General features: G+C 46.0%; 2 protein-coding genes across 2 annotated transcripts in view; both read right to left on the reverse strand.

Moving 5' to 3' along the window:
- LOC126530315 (sperm-specific sodium:proton exchanger-like) overlaps positions 1–6,741 on the reverse strand; it is a 55,076-nt gene extending 48,335 nt beyond the window's left edge. Inside the window, exons 1-2 of the mRNA XM_055070257.1 lie at positions 6,714–6,741; positions 6,144–6,284 (exon numbers count right to left, since the gene is read on the reverse strand). Coding sequence (XP_054926232.1) covers positions 6,144–6,284; positions 6,714–6,741 — 169 coding nt within the window. The remainder of the gene's footprint in view (positions 1–6,143; positions 6,285–6,713) is intronic.
- Positions 6,742–10,266: 3,525 nt separating this feature from the next.
- LOC129384638 (uncharacterized) lies at positions 10,267–16,223 on the reverse strand. Its single transcript, XM_055070230.1, has 4 exons — positions 16,155–16,223; positions 12,030–12,095; positions 11,866–11,924; positions 10,267–10,660 (listed from the first exon to the last, which is right to left on the reverse strand). Coding segments are annotated over exons 1-4 (465 nt in total). The 5' UTR covers positions 16,157–16,223; the 3' UTR covers positions 10,267–10,322.
- Between the last annotated feature and the right edge of the window lie 878 nt (positions 16,224–17,101).

Genomic DNA, 17,101 nt, shown 5'->3' on the forward strand with positions numbered 1-17,101 from the left:
CGCGCAACAAGACCCTTTCTGGTGTTTTGCAATTTCCTGGTCTTCAGCGACATAAGAGCCGTAATATTTTTCAAATGGTCGGTTTGCAGCGATGAAAATGGCTGCCCATAGGGAGCCTTTGCGGTCGTCAAGACAGATTATAGCCCAGCAAATCATTAGTGAGCCATTTTTTTACTAGTATCAATACATTACTTCTGGGTGATGAGACAAGATTAGACACGAGCTCTCGCTTGGGCAAGAAGCTGCCGATGATAGAACGAATGACGGTAAGAGAAAGCCCCTTCCCAGCGGTGGCATTCGCATGACAATGCGCTTTGGGATTACGAGGTGATCGCTAGGCGACTTCTTTTACTGGTTGCGACGATGCATCGAATGCATAACCGTTTGAACCGTTGAAAGGTGTCTTCCATCGCAAGGAAAATTGCACAGATATACTGCGGACAGATATACGGAAGATCTTCGCCAATGCTGTAGTGAGTTTCCTTGAGCTTACGACCATGACAAATAATTGCTGTCCTAGTTTTGTGAAAAGCAAGCTCAACTATGATGGGTTGGCATCGGTTCGTACTGTACTTACGAAGACGATGAGGTAGAGGTGAATGATTACCTGTTCTGATTCAGCGAATGTTTTTTGTGTTAATACCAGAAACGCCGCAAAATGTTAGGTTATATCTGCGTGAATAGACAGTTTTAGAGTAGCGTTCGTCACCTGACGTGCGTTAAAAACGCAAGCAGCTTTGCGCGACGTTACGGCGCACCTCCCCTCAAGACATTTAGCTTAACGCACAGGAAGGCAAACGTAAGGAAGACGATAGAATGCAGGGTATCCTGTAAGTATCCAAGTAAAGACAATCCATTAGCAACTATCCTGCGATGTTACTGCGCGGGTGCGTCTGGTTAGGCCTACGGACGCCTGGATCACCGAATGATCCCAGAAGTTGGGCATGCTATGCGCTTATGATTAACTTTTCAGGAGTGTACAGAGGAAGCGAAAGCTCATTTCAATAGTTACTGGGGATGAAATAGAACGAGAGCGTAGCCATTGCGAGAATTAACGCTAAAGCCGGAGTCATGGGTGCCGCCATGTTCGACAACGCTATGTCTTAGCCTACGTATACAGAACGTACGTTAAACTTGACAAATAACCTACGTTTTCATAGCGTCCGTAAACATCCGATAAAGAATAACATAACGAGCACGCGCAGTAAGGACAACGTTATTCGTTTATGTACGTAATGCCTTTAAGTTTGATTGCAAAAGCTATTCTAAAGCTCTCTAATGATTCTCGGCATCATCCGAACGGACCTCAAGCGCACGAACCAAGCGAGACTGTGCGTTATCTATGAGCATGCTGTCTATTTCGCTCCGAATTGGTATAACGCTAGGGTAGTGATTTCTATGTCGGTTAGGCATTTGCTCCATAGCGGGCAAGTTGCTGAAATATAGTCTAACTTCTGAAATCGATAAGGAATGGCTGGTCGGTGGTTATTTTAAATTCAGTTAGTGCCGCGGTAACATCAGGACCAGTCCTAGTTGGCGCATCACCGGATAATAACAACAGGGACAGGAGTATACATCAATAACCTCCACAACGATAGCGATACAACCATTCTGGTATTCTATTCCTCGGATATCACGAGTGCTTCCGAAAATTGCCTGTACTTGCATTTTTGTGTAACAAATTTTGCTGCGGTCCGGTATAAACAAATGGTTGTCACAAGTTCCGTCACTGATAAATAAAAGCTGACTTCTGTGCTGACGTTTCTACCGCACATTGAGAGGGTATTCAACAAAACGTCCTACCGTCCAAATTTATAAAGTCAGCTGTAACAATATTTACCCGCATACGGTTTCTCTAGTTTAAAGTTATTCTTGAAAGATATTCAGACAAGGCAGAGGAATCGCAGGTAGATATTTGAACTGATCGATCGCGAGCAAAGGCGGGAAGCCGTAACATGCAGCCAGCATTGAAACAAGGCACTTGTCTCCTATTCGTCCGTGTGAAGAGAACGAGTCTCTGGTCAACACGCTGGCTCCAAGTTGAGACAAGCATTGCTCACTCACTAAAGACCATGTTTAGACTAAGTGATCTGAGCAGTTTACTTACGATATGCGTTTTCACTAAGAAAGCCAAAGACGGACCACGTCATGCCTGCGTTGAATAGGGCCTCTGACTGAATCATCGTGGCGACTACAGGATAGCGACCTGGAAGTAAAAAACAAATTCAGAGATGAACGTGCTATTTTTATGCCGGTATATACACGCTATCGCAAAGCAAAAGCAATAACAAAAGAGAGGTTCATTCTAGCAAAACAAGCGGTTAAGCAAGCTAACTGGTTAAACACACTTCCTGCCGGTACTGTGTTGGAAGCGGGAACATTGTAAAAACACGTTCTAGATGTGGACGCGTTTTCTTGGAAAGTAAGTAAGGGGAATTATATTGGTTGCGAGTTCCATAAGATAGTGTGTATGACAATGTTCTCATGTCGCCTCCTTAATTCAATTGGCATCCGATGGCACACTTTCAAATGTGGCTTAGCATTTGTTAAAACGATGATGTCCTGGAGGTCTAAACCTGATAAAATTTTATAAATCGTGACCAAGGATATGAAACGTTGAGAGAAAAATTTTAGCTCGAGGCCAACTCGCATTTCCTTATTAGCATGCAAGTAAAACGCCAAAATGTTTTTATACGACAATCACTGGATCCTGCGTATGCACTTTGTTGAGCTTGAGGGTACGTAAATTATAGTATCTCTAGAAATCAGAATTTCGTGTGGTGTCTGACTAATGGCAACTTAAATAATATTTATATGGGTCTATATAATGATATGCATCTGGTAGAACATATGAAGCGCTCAAGCTAGGTGTATAAAGTTATACCGTACGAGAAAAGATTATAATCTTTACAAAAAAAGATTGCAATGGTCCAGTTCACAAATTGTTTTATATTATATCCACTTTGCCCGCTTTAGATATTTTATTTGGCAGAGTTCACAGAATTTTGATATCGTTTCTTATGGCGAAAGCGTTAGGTGCCTACGCTGGCGGTGACCTTGGCGAAGCTGTGCCGTGACGAAAAACGGCCGCCGCAGCAAAGAGCAAAAAAAAAAAAAAAGAATACACGACAAGAAATGCTCGGATTGGCGTCACATTTGTCAGGGTAGTTCCTGTAAACAATGCAAATTACTGGCTTTGAAAAACAAAATTCGGTACAATTTGGTGTTGGAGTGAATCGAAGCCGGGCCTCCGGGTTGCGAGTTCAGGGCGCTGCACTGAAGCCGCGGCTGCCCCACGGTTCTGGCGCACTAAAGGTGTACTTAGTGCGTGTCTTATTGCACACGTCACGACGCAGCCGTTTCTCTGACCAGTGCGTGCGCCATTGGGCAGAGCACGTGACGGTGCGTTGATGAACGCGTTGATGACCTTGCGATGTCTACGAACTGTATAATGCTTCCGTATTACCAAAAGTAAGCAGTAAGCAGCAGCCAAAATTTAAGCTTAGTAAGTGCTATCGCGCCAGGTGTTATTGCGCTGACAAGCGGTCGCGCGCGCTCTGCGCATTGACGTCACTGTCGGAGCAGCGGCGGCGGCGGCGGTTGGTGGCGGCGAGCGATGCAAGAGCGTCTGCGCTCGTGCGGCTCGCGAGGAGCGGCCGCGCAAGTACGGCACTGCGGCGGAAGCGCCTGACTCGGCTCCTGAGTGAGGAGGTCGCCTTAGGGCCCACACGTGTACTTCCCATTGCGGCTCGTTATGTCTTGCAAGAAGCCTAGCCCCGAGTGTGCGACTTAATGCATTAGCAGTAAGCCTTACGAAGAAGCCCAACCCCGACTGTATTATTTCATGTATTACCAAATGTGCAGCGGCCGTTCGCCTTCTCGTGTTACAAGAGTGTAACACCTGTGAACTTTTTATTGATAAGTGAGACTCAGAAACTTGTTGCTTTAGTTTCTTTTTTGATGTTCAATATCTTTGTAAAATAAATAATTGCGCAAATAAAAGATTTCTTTCGTGCAGTCACTAGAGCTCAACTCTTTCTTTATTACAACAAAAATAATTAAAATTGGCGCAGTGACTGGCGAGATTAGCTGGACTCCACATTCCGCTAGATTGGAGCTCTCAAACTAGAGAATTCTCTTAAGCAGCCATTTCGATAGGGCACGTTAGTTTATTCGAATATGTGCATGAATGATTGAAAACAAATCGCTCTAGAAATGGTATCCAATGACCTAAGTTATTCGGGATAAACTCTCGAACTCTCTTATCGGACGTTAAATTTTCTAAGCAAAAACAAGACTGCGAAGAGCTAAGCGACAGAAATTGCAGTCGGCATGCATTTTTCTTCAAAAGTTCTGAATGTGTCCGAGCACAACAGATTGGGTGCAGAGGATTATTCTATCGCAGGTTCCATGCCGCAAATATACTTGTAAGAATTGGCGTGAAAGATACATTTTTATGCTTATAGTACGGCTAATTTGTTACTTTTATTTCTGTGTTTATTTTCATAGGTTTCAAGTATAGCAGAAACAGTAAATGTGCAGTGACCTTTCTTGCAACAGAGGCCGATGTCATCTCTGGCGAACACTACGTAAGTATCAAAATATATTATATGACGTCATGGCAGGTCTTGATCTTGCTTTGATGTTTCTAGATTTTCTTACAGCCTATGTTAAAGGCACAGACAACCACTCAGAACGTGAATCGAGATAACCTCGTTAATGGAAAGATTGCCTCTTGTATTCGTGAAAATAAGCCATGTTTTTCCTTAGTAAACGTAGATTTATATTTTTAATTCTTCAATAAAAGTCGCGAAAAGGGACATTTTGGGCCCCACGCGGCAAAAAAACATGAAGGTGAATAAGCGGCCTATGACCTTCTCTTAGTGTACGCGGTTCGAGGTTTTTTTTTTTTTTAGTACTCAACTGAAGCGCACTTTTCTGCTACAAGTGTTTTTCTCACTTGCAATGTGCATACAGACCGTTTGTAGCGAGTAGAAAAGTGGCGCTGCCTTCGCCTTCGTTTTCACTGTGTTGGCTTGGCTCGTATATTGGCATAATGACGACGACGGGGGGCCAGCCAGCCATGACGTGTGCGTTAGCGCAAAAGGCGGCAGAAGGATACGTATGTACAACAACGCAAACTTATTGTACCCGCTGATACATTGTACCCGCCGTTATACACTGATTTCGGAATAACTGCAAGCGGCATACACAGTAAAAGCATACACTAAAAGAACTGCGATGAGCATACGCATGAAACATACACTCCGTGCGCAGCCCCCCTTTTTTTCTACAACGGCGCAACCTGCTGATCAAAAAAATTTTCAATCTTGACAGAAAATGTGATGGCAGATTCCGAGGACACAATGTCGTGTGGGAGTTTATTCCATAATTCTGAACTGAAGATCTTCAAGAGTGGTTGAAAAGGTAAAAATGTAGGTGGTTAACCACAGTTACACTCACTCCTGCGAAAGGAGAACGATGGGGAGCTTTCACGATTTGCGAGGCAGGCTATCGGCACAGTTCTCACTTCTCAGCGTTGCTGGGCGAGGGACGCCCTTTTTTTAGATGCTACTATGATTTAAAGATTCTGCTCAAAAGTGCCCACACGCTTTTGGAAGTAACCGCTGCAGATGTAAACACTACCGAGGGTGAGCTTTGCGTTGCACCATAAAAAAAACGGAGTCCTTAAAGATCGGTTGTCAGTCCCTTTAAGCTACACATCGCGCTTTTATCTTTCATATTTTGTCATCCCCGAGCGTGTCATATGCACCCTGGCAGTAATCTGTGCGCATCGCGTTTCAATGCCATTATGCCATCACTGCAAGTTACAATGGAGGTTTTCGGTTACAAAGCTTGCTTTGCCTTATATCTTGCACCAAACTAATGGTGGGGCATGTACTCGTACAATTACGATATAGGTTTTCCGTTCGAGTGTTTTATAAAGCGGTAGATGTTAAGAAGCCAACGTGAAAAATGATGGCAGCAGTGAAGAAGTGGCAGCATCAAATCCCGAACTGTGACGTTAGAGTACAATTTCTTTTCAGTGACGCTTAAGGCTCCCAACTCTCGCAAATGCACCTTGTTGCAAAGCGATATTTGGAACGACGGTATTCCAAGTTTTTCGACGTAGTGACGCCCACCTTCGTCAAAGATGATGTTACTCAAGGGCACTCTCTCGACAGAGCACATGAAGAGGCCGAAGAAGACGCACTCCCTCGTGCTCCATGTAGCGTCGGCTACCCTGTGAAGGGCGTACACTGAAGCCATCACGATGGTCAAACCTGCAACGAGAAGCGAGGCCCAGAGTTCGCCACTTTGCACCACACCACGCGTAATCTGCGCGCGCTTCTCTCAAAGTCGTGGATAAATATACATTTTGAATGTTTGAACGTGCTATTCCACAAGACACAGTATGGTAATGGTAACGCTCGTACGTTCTCTTTTACTATCGTCACCCCCTCTTACATAATGTCATCTTGACGTTGTGCGTTATGTTTAATGTTAATTGCTGTAGAACTACCTGGCCGTATTAGTATTTCTGGTATCACCAATTCATTCAATGTCAGAACCACCCTTAGTAGTCATTTGGTTAAGATTGCCAGCGTTAAGCAATTGTCTCTCCATCTTCAATTAAAGTTTATTGATCTCCATGCATGGGTCGCAGATATGGCTTGGTCTGTTTTATTTGTGGTTCATAACTACTTACTCACCCAGGATGTTATGAACAACGTGGCTCATCCCTGCGTTGGTATACACGGTCGAGCTCTGTGCTGAGTACCATGGGCAACCTCTCTATACTTCTTCCAAGGTTATTTTATCCGTCCTTTCATTTACCTCTATATAGTTTATACAGGGTGTGTCCTGAAAGTAATGTCAGTGAAGTTATTGTGACTCGACTGTACGTCGGAGCGCGATCTAACCGGTTGAAGCTGGTAGTGGGGTAACCCAGCTAAGCAGCCCTCCGTCGCTCAGTGTGCTCCGAGCATCGGAGAGTGAAGGGCGGGCTTCTCCGTGAGAGTTGCTTTATTTTTGTGCAAATCAAAATGCAGCGCTCGTTAGAAGAAAGATTTGCGATCAAGTTTTGCGTGACACGTGGCAGGACCACTGCGGAGACTTACTATGCTCAAGACTGCTTACAGAGAACATGCCCTGTCAGATCGGCAAGTGTTTCGGTGGCACAAGGCCTTTTTGGAAGGCCGGGTAGAGGTCGACGACGAGGACCGCGCCGGACGGTCATCCACGGCTGACAGTGTGACGCGAGTGAGGGAACTGCTGAACTCAGACTGACGATTGAGTGTTGGTTTAATGGCCGACATGTTAAACATTCCGAAAACTCAAGTTCATGAAACTGTTACAAACGTTATCGGCATGCGGAAAGTGTTGCGCAAAAATGTCTCCAAAAGTGCTCACTGACGACCAAAAGTCACGCCGCGTTGAAAAGTGCCAGGAAAGCCTCGACATGTGCAAACATGATCGAAAAGTTTTGGATAACGTCGTTATAGGTGACGAGACGTGGGTATCTGAATATGACCTGGAGACCAAAAGGCAATCATCGGAGTGGCACACGCACTCGTCCCCTCCCGAGAAGAAAGCGAGAATGAGCAAATCAAAGATCAAGATCATGCTCATCATTTCCTCTTTTTTTGACATCCCCGGACTGGTTCATCATGAGTTTGAAGAACCTGGAACCACTGTGAACTCCAAATTTTATGTGGAAGTCCTCAAAAGACGGAAACGCCGGGCCCAACGCATCCGGCCGGACATCGCAGGGAACTGGAAGTTGCGCCACGATAATGCGCCAGCCCAGAATGCCTTCATCGTCTCCGACTACCTGGTTAAAGCAGGGATGCCAACGATGCCCCAGCCCCCGCACAGCCCGGACTTCGCTCCCTCCGACTTTTTTCTGTTTCCACGCCTCCAAACACCTCTGAAAGGCAAGGATTTTGGGACAGTGGACGGGATGAAAGCAGCTTGCACCGCAGAATTAAAGGCCATTCCGGAGGAGCACTACCGTAACGCATTCGAGGGCTGGAAGTCTCGCTGGAGCCGATGTGTCGACGCAGAAAGGAGAGTATTTTAAAGATTTTTAAGCACTTGTAACGATAAATTCAATAAATAATTTTTAATCACCTTACATTACTTTCAGGACAGACCCTGTATGTATGTCCATGTCAGTGTGTGTAGATGCGCATATGGCTAGTTTTTGTGTATTGGGTCTGAGCCACTTAAATGCTGTCATTTTATTTCACTTTGCTTCGGCTCGTGCATTGGGTTTATTGCGCTTTTTCTCCGTAAGCCATTAAATTTGTTATGTAGCGCACGGCATTAAAGTCGCTAAGCTGGTTGTTGCCATATATCTAATAAATAAATAAATAAATAAATAAATAAATAAATAAATAAATAAATAAATAAATAAATAAATAAATAAATAATGGCGTTTCTAATAATTGCTCATATCACTCTTGTAATGTGTTTGCTCCACAGTGTAATACTGCAAGGATTTCCGGTTACAATGTACCTTAACCACTACGTTTGCGACTTGCAGTTCATACGGACGCTCAACGAGAAAGGAGACGCGCATGCTACTTCAATACTTGTATACGTTTATCTGCATTTTGTACGAGTGCTGCAAAATAGAAAATATTGCCGCTCATGGAGGTTATTTAGCCCCTCTGTTACCCTGAACTTTATTTTATCAATTGTTTAACTCAGAAATCTGCTACGTAACTCTGATGAAGGTCTAGTTATGTCTTTCAGGTTGCTGACATGCAATTTGAAGACAGCTTTGCAGAGGTAAAGGCCTGGACAGCGACAGTTCTGCGAAAAAGCTTTTTTCTTTTATATATTGTAACGCTTAAGATGAGTACGGTATCTGAAGTTGAGAAGGCTAAAGTAAGCGAAGCGATATTTCGTCAAAATGGGACGACACATATTGTGGAACTAATAGCTGCAGGCAACAAAGAAAATTTATCAATACTTCTTTTTGGGCGAGTTGGTTCATTCTGAAACATATGTGTAACGGCGCAAACAGTCGACAACAAGAAGGGAGACACGTACACACAAGTGCTGACTAACAACTGGTTTTATTGCCAGGGATAGCACACTTTATATGTGCCAGAGTGAAGCAAGGGAAATGAAGGGGAAAAACATGCCAAGGGCGAAAGCGTGCCAACGCAAGCGCAAGACAACCAAGCAAGCGCAACAAAACGCAAATAATTTTTTCTTTTTCTCTGTAATCTGAACCCCCGATAGCCGCATCCAGAAGATCAAATTCAGCATCAAAGAGAGCAAGGCAAGGGGTGCTAAAGCACTTGCTACCAAATTTTCTAATGTGGTAGGCTGCTAAGCTGATGTGCGCGGTCTTGTTACTGCTCTTTCCTAGAATCGTCGTCACGTTCAACTGGGCCACACAATCCCTACACTTCCTAACGTGAGCAACTAAATGTGCATATTTACCATCTAACTTTTTTAGTTTTTGAGCATGTTCCCCTAAACGGTCATTTGCAGAGCGACCAGTTTCGCCGACATAACACACCCAACATGACATGGGAATGCAATACACCACTCCAGTGGAACATTTAACTAACGGTGGTTGGTGGTTCTCGCATCCACGTTTTCTGGCGATACAGGTACGCGGACACAGATTTCCCAGCTTATTTGGGGCAGACAAACAAATTGGCACGCCGTGCCTAGTTGCAACATTCTTGAGATTGTGGCCTTAAGGTTATGGCCAGCTCTTGTGTGTACGTGTCTCCTCTCTTGTGGTGGTCTGTTTGTGCTGTTACCCATATGTTTCGAAATATTTTAGTTCTTGCATTAGGAGAATGTGATATCCCATATGATGCTATGTTGTACTCCTTATCTGTTATGCCTACCCGCCGTGGTTGCTCATTGGCTAAGGTCTTTGGCTGCTGAGCAGGATGTCGCGGGATCGAATCCCGGCCACGGATGCCGCATTTCGATGGGGGCGAAAACACCTGTGTACTTGGATTTAAGTGCACGTTAAAGAACCCCAGGTAGTACAAATTTCCAGTCACCTGCTACGGCATTCCTCATAATCAGAAAGTGGTTTTGGCTCGTTAAAACCCCACAATAAAAATTTTTTTGTTATGCCTTGCAAAATCTAGGCCGCAAATGACGTAACAGTTACTTCTATGAAGGCAGTGCTACTTGCCTGATCATTTCATTTGGGTATCTTGGTTCCTAATATACCTGCGTGACCTGTGTACGCCTTTATAAAGAAGGTATTTAGCTGGCAAAAGATTACAGCTTTAATATACAGGGCAAAATATTTGACAAAATATACTTTATGAGAACGTTTAGTAAAATCGTGAAGGTGGCCCTGTCCAGCGTCCCTCCGCCGGCTGCGTAATCGTGGACCTGATCAGAGCAATCGGCGTACTGAATGTTCCGACGGAGAAGACCATGATCTCGACGTGGCACCGGCGGAAGATGTAGTTGTTGATGCCCTGCGTCGTGTGCACCACGAATGCCGGCAGGAAAGCGCGGATGGCCTGCACGCCTATCCCAGCGACCAGGCCGCTGCTTCGCCGCAGAGGGCCCGTCATCGACATCAGGCAAAGCAGGACCGTGGTCAGCAGGAACAGCCAGCTCATGTAGGGCACGCGCAGTGGGCGCTGGAACGCCTTCAGGAAGCCTGCACGAGCAACGCTTCACATGCGATACCGTGGCGCGAGCCGCTTTCGACCCGAACAACAACTGTGGTTGTTGTTCGCCGTCAATGTACGCCCTCAATGAGTGTGCCACAGCTTATACCCCTGTCAAGCGGGCAAGTTAAGTGCACTTACGGCGAGTGCACTCGGTTTTTAAGTGCACTTTCCCAAATCTTAACGTCGCAGCGGAGTGTACTCTCAGATGAGTGCACTCAAGTCGGAGTACGTTCACGGAACGCACTTTGCTGGCCGAGTGCGTAGCCTCGCCGCCAACGGTTTCAAGGAGTGCCTAGCCTCGCCACCAACGCTTTCAACGACGCAAAATGTAATGCATAGAAAAAGGACACAAAAAGTTCATTTCAGTTATTGAACAGCTTTTAACAATATAATTTGTGTTTAGCGAGAAGCGAAACAGCACAATAAAGAAACGAATTTATCATCTACGCAACTAACAGCGCCAGAATGATGCGGCACTGCGGCGCCGCCATGTTCATTCAGTTCGTGTTTATTTTGGTGTGAAAGCGTGCTGACCACGCTAGCCGTGCTTTGAGCCGTGTGCGTGGCACTTTACAGTGTAGCTAAATATCGAACTCGCCGTCTTTGCTCAGATATACTCGCTCATATTCTGTTCTAGCAGGATCATGAGCAGGATCAACTGCCGCACGCCGCCGTGTTGTTTTGGATTGGCTAGGCATTCGTCTTGGCCAGCATTGACTTGCAACTCACTTATAATAAAAACATCTTCGTTTTTTGTTGAGACAAATAGATGAAGTTTGTTTTTATATATAATTTTACTTAAAACAATCGCTCTTTAGCAGCTTTCTCTTGCTAATTTACATCTTTAAGAACGCGCTCTTAGTCTGTCGCCATTTTATTTTTACTGCGAGTGCACTCTGTTTTCCCGTTAAGAAGCGCGTTGCCTAAAGTGTGACTCAAGGTCCCGAAGTGCACTCCCCGTAAGTGCACTTAACTTGCCCGCTTGACAGGGGTATTAGTTTCTGGATGATGTTAGCAGCGATTGCACATTATGTGCTACACTGGGCTATCACGCATTGTCGCTTTTCTGATATTGGGATTAGGAAGTTTCATACGCCTGTAGGCGACTCTGGAGACAAATCGCAAAGTCGCGCGCTGACTACACAATGAGAAGAAGTGTAGATTGGTGACTAGGTTAATCAGTGGCTCTTACATGCTAACAGCAGAAATATGGTGAACTTGAGGTATTCCCCTCTGTAGTCGGATTCCTCACTGCAAGAGAAATACAAAACGACAGTGAAGAAACTGATATACAACCAAATTATGGTTAGAGAAGGATAGCCGAAATGTTAATGAAAAAAAAGAAGGCAGGCTTACTCTTGTTCAGAATCGCTCGAGTGATACTCTATGATAGGCTCCGAGACTTCGTCCAGGAGTTCATCCCTGCGCGAAAGTTTTCATTGAGTACACGGTCATTAATTAGTAATACTCAAGCTTTACTATTACGTGCACTTGTGTTACGTTCACGCAAGACTTCACGCTTCAATCTTAACCCTTATGAAAATTCATGACAATGTCTTAAATTTAATTTTGTACTTCGCTCACATACACAGAATGTTTCAGTGAACACTTTCAAAAATTTTATAGGTTGACTGTAGCAGATAGCACAATTCTAGTTCATGAGCTGGTCTACTCGAAGAGGCGGGCATTACTTGCACAATAAACTGAAGTGCATAATGAACTAACGGCTATTCACTATTTATTATTGAAGTAATTACCTTAGGGCCCATATTGCAATTTACAAATTCTAGCCGTGGAGTTTACTTTTGTGCTTCAATGTTACTTCATATGTACTTTACAGACTATAAAAGGCAGGCGACTGATTTTGATATTGCAAATGTACGCGCCATGTAACCCGAGGACACCTGAGCACATGAGTAGTTGATGCGTAAGCATTAATGTCCGATTGGGCGCCGCTGAGCTCTTCTTCGAGGTACGAATTCCTCGCGGGCCAGCCAGCGCTTTGAGACGCTTGGTGCGTTTTCACTGGGCCTTAGCGAGGCTCAGAGGGCAGGTAAGACCTTACGCGGACAAGGAACGCCCCGATAACACAGGCTTGCGAGGGCGAGGGTGAAGTAGCGTCGCCGCGATGCCTTCTGCCCTCACAAAACATCCGGGCATTGCCTCCTTGCAGCACTGTGTAAGCTACACGAATTCTTAACCAATAAGAAGGCCGAATGCCCGTCCAGATGCGCTCACCTGCGCCGCGTCGTCTGCTCAGCGTCTGCTTGGAATACTGTCGGTACATGCTACATGGTTGGTGGGTTAACGAAAACATGGGCCCTATAGCGTAAAGCTATTCCAATATGCTTTTATTCCAATCTACTGACGTCAAATTTGCGTAACCGTCCACGCAAGCATCGGGCGGTGACCCGCAGGGTTGTTTGAACAGACCAATCAAACGCTCTCCTCGTTCGTAGGAGGTCACTTTTGTTTGCTTGAAAAACGAATAACATTGCCTACAGCGAGCGGCTTGTCTTATCTGATTGGCTGACAAGAGGCGAGGAGCAGGCTCAATGGAGAGGGATTCGACGGGGCCGAGCCAGTGCACTGAAAATAATCGATAACCGCATGAAAAGGGTGGGGCCAACATGTGCGATTGGTCCGCTTTCCCTTACTTAGCTTGAGGTGGCTGATTGAAAATAGCTCCGGAATGCAACTAAAGGTCAAGAATGACAAATTGCCGAAAGCAAAGACGAAAGCAAAGACGAATTGGCCAAGCGAGGTATTAAACGTGCCGAATGTGCTCGATAACGTTACACGGCCCCGCAAAAAGCTTTATTGTGTGCAGATAAACCCATGCTCTCCGGCAGATGCGAGTATCCAGTACCCGAGCGATCGACGGCAGCCATCTTTTTTTTCCTTTCGGAACGGGGCAGCCTGCGGCTATTCAGAAAAAAAAAACTCAGTTTTGTTCGGCATATTAATGTACCTTTAACTTGTGCACGTCACTCTGACGGGGTGAGTTTTTGCGGTTTTGTGACGTCGCGTGACAGGCAGCTGAAGTGTGTGCAGCCCGAAAACATTTGACCAATAGCCGAGGGCTACTGGCGAAAAGGCGTCGAATCAGAAATAAATATTTTTTTGTTTGGTCCAATTATGTATAATAAGTGTGTACGAGTCACATCAGATGGGGAGCTATCGCGGTTTTCGTGGCGCCGCGTGACAGACAGGCGAAGTGGGAGTGGTTCAAAAAAGATTACGACCAATCGCGGAGGGCTTATTGCAGAATTGGAATAGAAAATTTTGGAATAGCTTTACATTATAGCTCCCCATGTTTTGACGCAATAATCAGAAGCTTAATTTGCATGGATGCGACAGCGGGGCTTCGCTTCAGCTGAACGCTTTCCCTGGAGTTGACATGCAGCCTCTTTAGCAAGTAGTAAGGGCGAACACCCTTGTAAATGTTCACCTACGGCACAGCGTCTGCTCGGCGTCTACTTGGCGTTTGCGCCCGCTACCGTCACCAAGTTCCGTGCTAGAACAGGGTAGTAAATTCATTAATGCTGCAGTGAGCAATTAGGCCTTTATAGCGTTCTGCATTGTCAACGTATCAGCAGGGTTAGTGGTGTGGCGCTACCTCCTAACTAGAAATCAAACCTGTTTTACGGCTCGGCATCGTGTCTGTAGTCCTAGCAGCGTGAAAACAGCCTATCCCAATAATTACGGCAAAACATACCTAATGCTTTGACAGCTTGAGATGAGACATAGCGATGACGGATTTCCCCACTTGCTTCTTGCTGACAGCGCGGAGATCCAGTAACAAGCGCGAATTCAGATTAAAGCGGGTGGTCGCTGCTTTAAGGGCGCCTGCCGTGTTGCTATAGTTCACCACGATTAGGGGTGGCTATTACCATTACCGGCGGTAACTGCCACAGTAATTCCCGGTATACGACGGGTATGCGCAAAGGCGATGGCATATCACGTATCGCTGTACCGTGTCATCTAGCGAGCAAAAATAAAACTTTCTAGTGCAGCCAATAATCAGCAAGTTACGCCGGGAAGTACGCACTGCAGCGCAAGGATATTGCCTCTTTGCGACTCGTAGGTTCGGTAGTGGTGCAAGATTGTTGTGAGGTGGAGTACACTGGCCTAGCGCGTGAACGGAAAGCCAACTGCCCTGTCCTTTCCATTTTCTACTCTCAAATAGTGTCGGTCTCGAGAGCCACACTTGGCTGGCCGAACCACTGGCCGCAACCTCGCGTGGCATCCGAAATCCCCATCGCGCATGCACGCCTGTCACGAAGGCCATTAACCTCGATGAGCGTATGTTTGCAGGCATTACAGGCGACAGGTATCCTAACGCCAGACAAGCAACCTTCAAAAAGCGCCCCCAAAAGAATTGTGTCGACCGTGGCTTCACTGCGGCACCGACCACGTAAACACCGCGGGTCACAAGCAGCCGGTACCGCCCGCCACCAGTAGTGATATAGCGTCGGTCGCGAACGCCACCTCCCGACGCTTGTTCACAATTGAGGGCCGGCCCGTTGCGCTGGGGCGCAAGCCATTCCACAGGCACCTAGTAAAGAAGGTAATCCGCTGGCCTGCTGGTGTGCTGTTTGTTTCACCTAAAGCCCCTTAAACTTCGTAAAGTAGTGCCACACTTTGAAGAATGCCGCCTCCTCCTCGCGCGCTCTGGCCGAGGCCAACGCCGCGTCGTTATTGGCCTAATAGCATCACGTGGGCCCTCGCGCCGTGCATCAGCGTCATTTTTGCTCAAGAAGCGTCTACGGAGTGACGAGGAGCACATGTTGGCGCCGTTGCTACGCTCGAGCGGTGTAGGCGGCGCCACGGCCGAAGAGGGAGCGTGAAACGAGGAGGAGTGAACGCGGAGGAGGAGAGTGTCACTACTTCACGAAGTTTAAGAGGCTTTAGTTTCACCCGCTTCACTCAGTCGAGGTGCGCTCGTGACGTGGTGCACCGGCCAATTGGAAGTTAGACTGCTAGAGATGCCGGACACCGGCTTCTTTGCTCAATGAGTCATTTGACGCTTTCGCATCAAAACATGATCTACCAAATTTCAGTACTGGTTTTACTCCGCGCTTTAAAGAGCCATGGATACGTCCGTCGGAAATTAACATGAGTCCCAGCCACAACGAAAGTGAACGCTTACGTTGCCTAGAAGGAAGTGACGTACGCAGTTGTACAAGACAAAATTGCGGCTAAGTATTGGCCTGGCTTAAGTGCCGGCTGCTGAAGAGCCATGTGCTCACTTGATGAGGCTAATCTAGCTCTGACTAAATTAGCGATAGGCCTTTAGGTTTGCGGTGCGGCGATATACGCATTGGCGATTTCTAGGATTAGTAGTCTGCCATGGAGGAGTGAATGGAATGCTGGCTCTAAACAGGAGCTCCCGCGGCGCACCGTTGACCGGCAACTAGGGTACGTAGGTTAACATTCACATCAGTATACGTTGGAAGGAAATATGAGCAACGAACTTACATGGCGCGGAGCTTCGATCGAAACGGGCAGCCCGAACGGGATCACGTCTTCTTCTCGGCGTGGGGCCTCGAGACACGCGGGGGCTTGCGGCACCGAACACCTGATCTTCATCTTCTCTCGCGTGCATTCAAAACACGCGGATAAAACGCAGTATTGTCACCTAATTGATGTGAAGCTTGTATGCGTTAGCGAGGCCACAGCAGTAGCGCATGACATCAGCACAACCACGTCACCTGTTGCTGTTATCGCCCTGTGTTGCGAGGACAAAGGCAATATATGATTTTGTCGTGGACAGAGTGTTGAGAGGTGTATGCACAGAGAAGCATAACGCCCAAATACCTTAACACTTTCAAGTCTTCTAGACTCCTTTTGTCACAGTGATGCATGCACATTTGTGAAGGACTGGCCAAGAATAGGCACATATTCCGTGACACAACTAGTACGCCCAGATTTTACGCGGCATCATAGTAGCAGCTTCCAGCCAGTACCCCAAAGGGGCAAAAACCAGCACAAGAATCTAGGCAATATTAAACAATTTTCTGCACAAAATAGAAGTGTCGTTTAATTTTTGCACTCGGACCAGAAGCATACCTCAGGGTTCAACGCTTTCCCGACAACACCTTTATGTACTACACGATATGACAATGATGCAAGATGACAATTTATTTATGCACATGCAAATTTTTTTATTGCTTCTGCTAATAATATCCACACACTTTACGGAAAGTTTTAGTCGTGTTTACTTATATTTCAGGTATGTCTGGATAATTTAGCCTTTGTCCTTGACATGAACAAAAGTACTATGGTTATTTTTTTATAAAAAGGCTATGAGAGTAGCAAACATGGCGTTTTTGCAGATAAGTTATTTTGGGAGGCCACGCTCTTCGCCACTAATAATTTGAGTATACACCAGAAGACTCAACAAAAGAAAAAACTTTTATTTAGGG

The sequence above is a fragment of the Dermacentor andersoni genome, chromosome 5 (genome assembly GCF_023375885.2).
Source record: "Dermacentor andersoni chromosome 5, qqDerAnde1_hic_scaffold, whole genome shotgun sequence".
NCBI classification, from domain to species: Eukaryota; Metazoa; Arthropoda; class Arachnida; order Ixodida; family Ixodidae; genus Dermacentor; species Dermacentor andersoni.

Excerpts from the sequence above, each read along its gene's own strand:
- LOC129384638 (XM_055070230.1), bottom strand. Across the intron at positions 11,925-12,029 it reads TCGAGCGATTCTGAACAAGA|TGAGGAATCCGACTACAGAG; the intron begins GTAAGCCTGCCT and ends TTTCTCTTGCAG. Across the intron at positions 10,661-11,865 it reads CATATTTCTGCTGTTAGCAT|GCTTCCTGAAGGCGTTCCAG; the intron begins GTAAGAGCCACT and ends TTGCTCGTGCAG.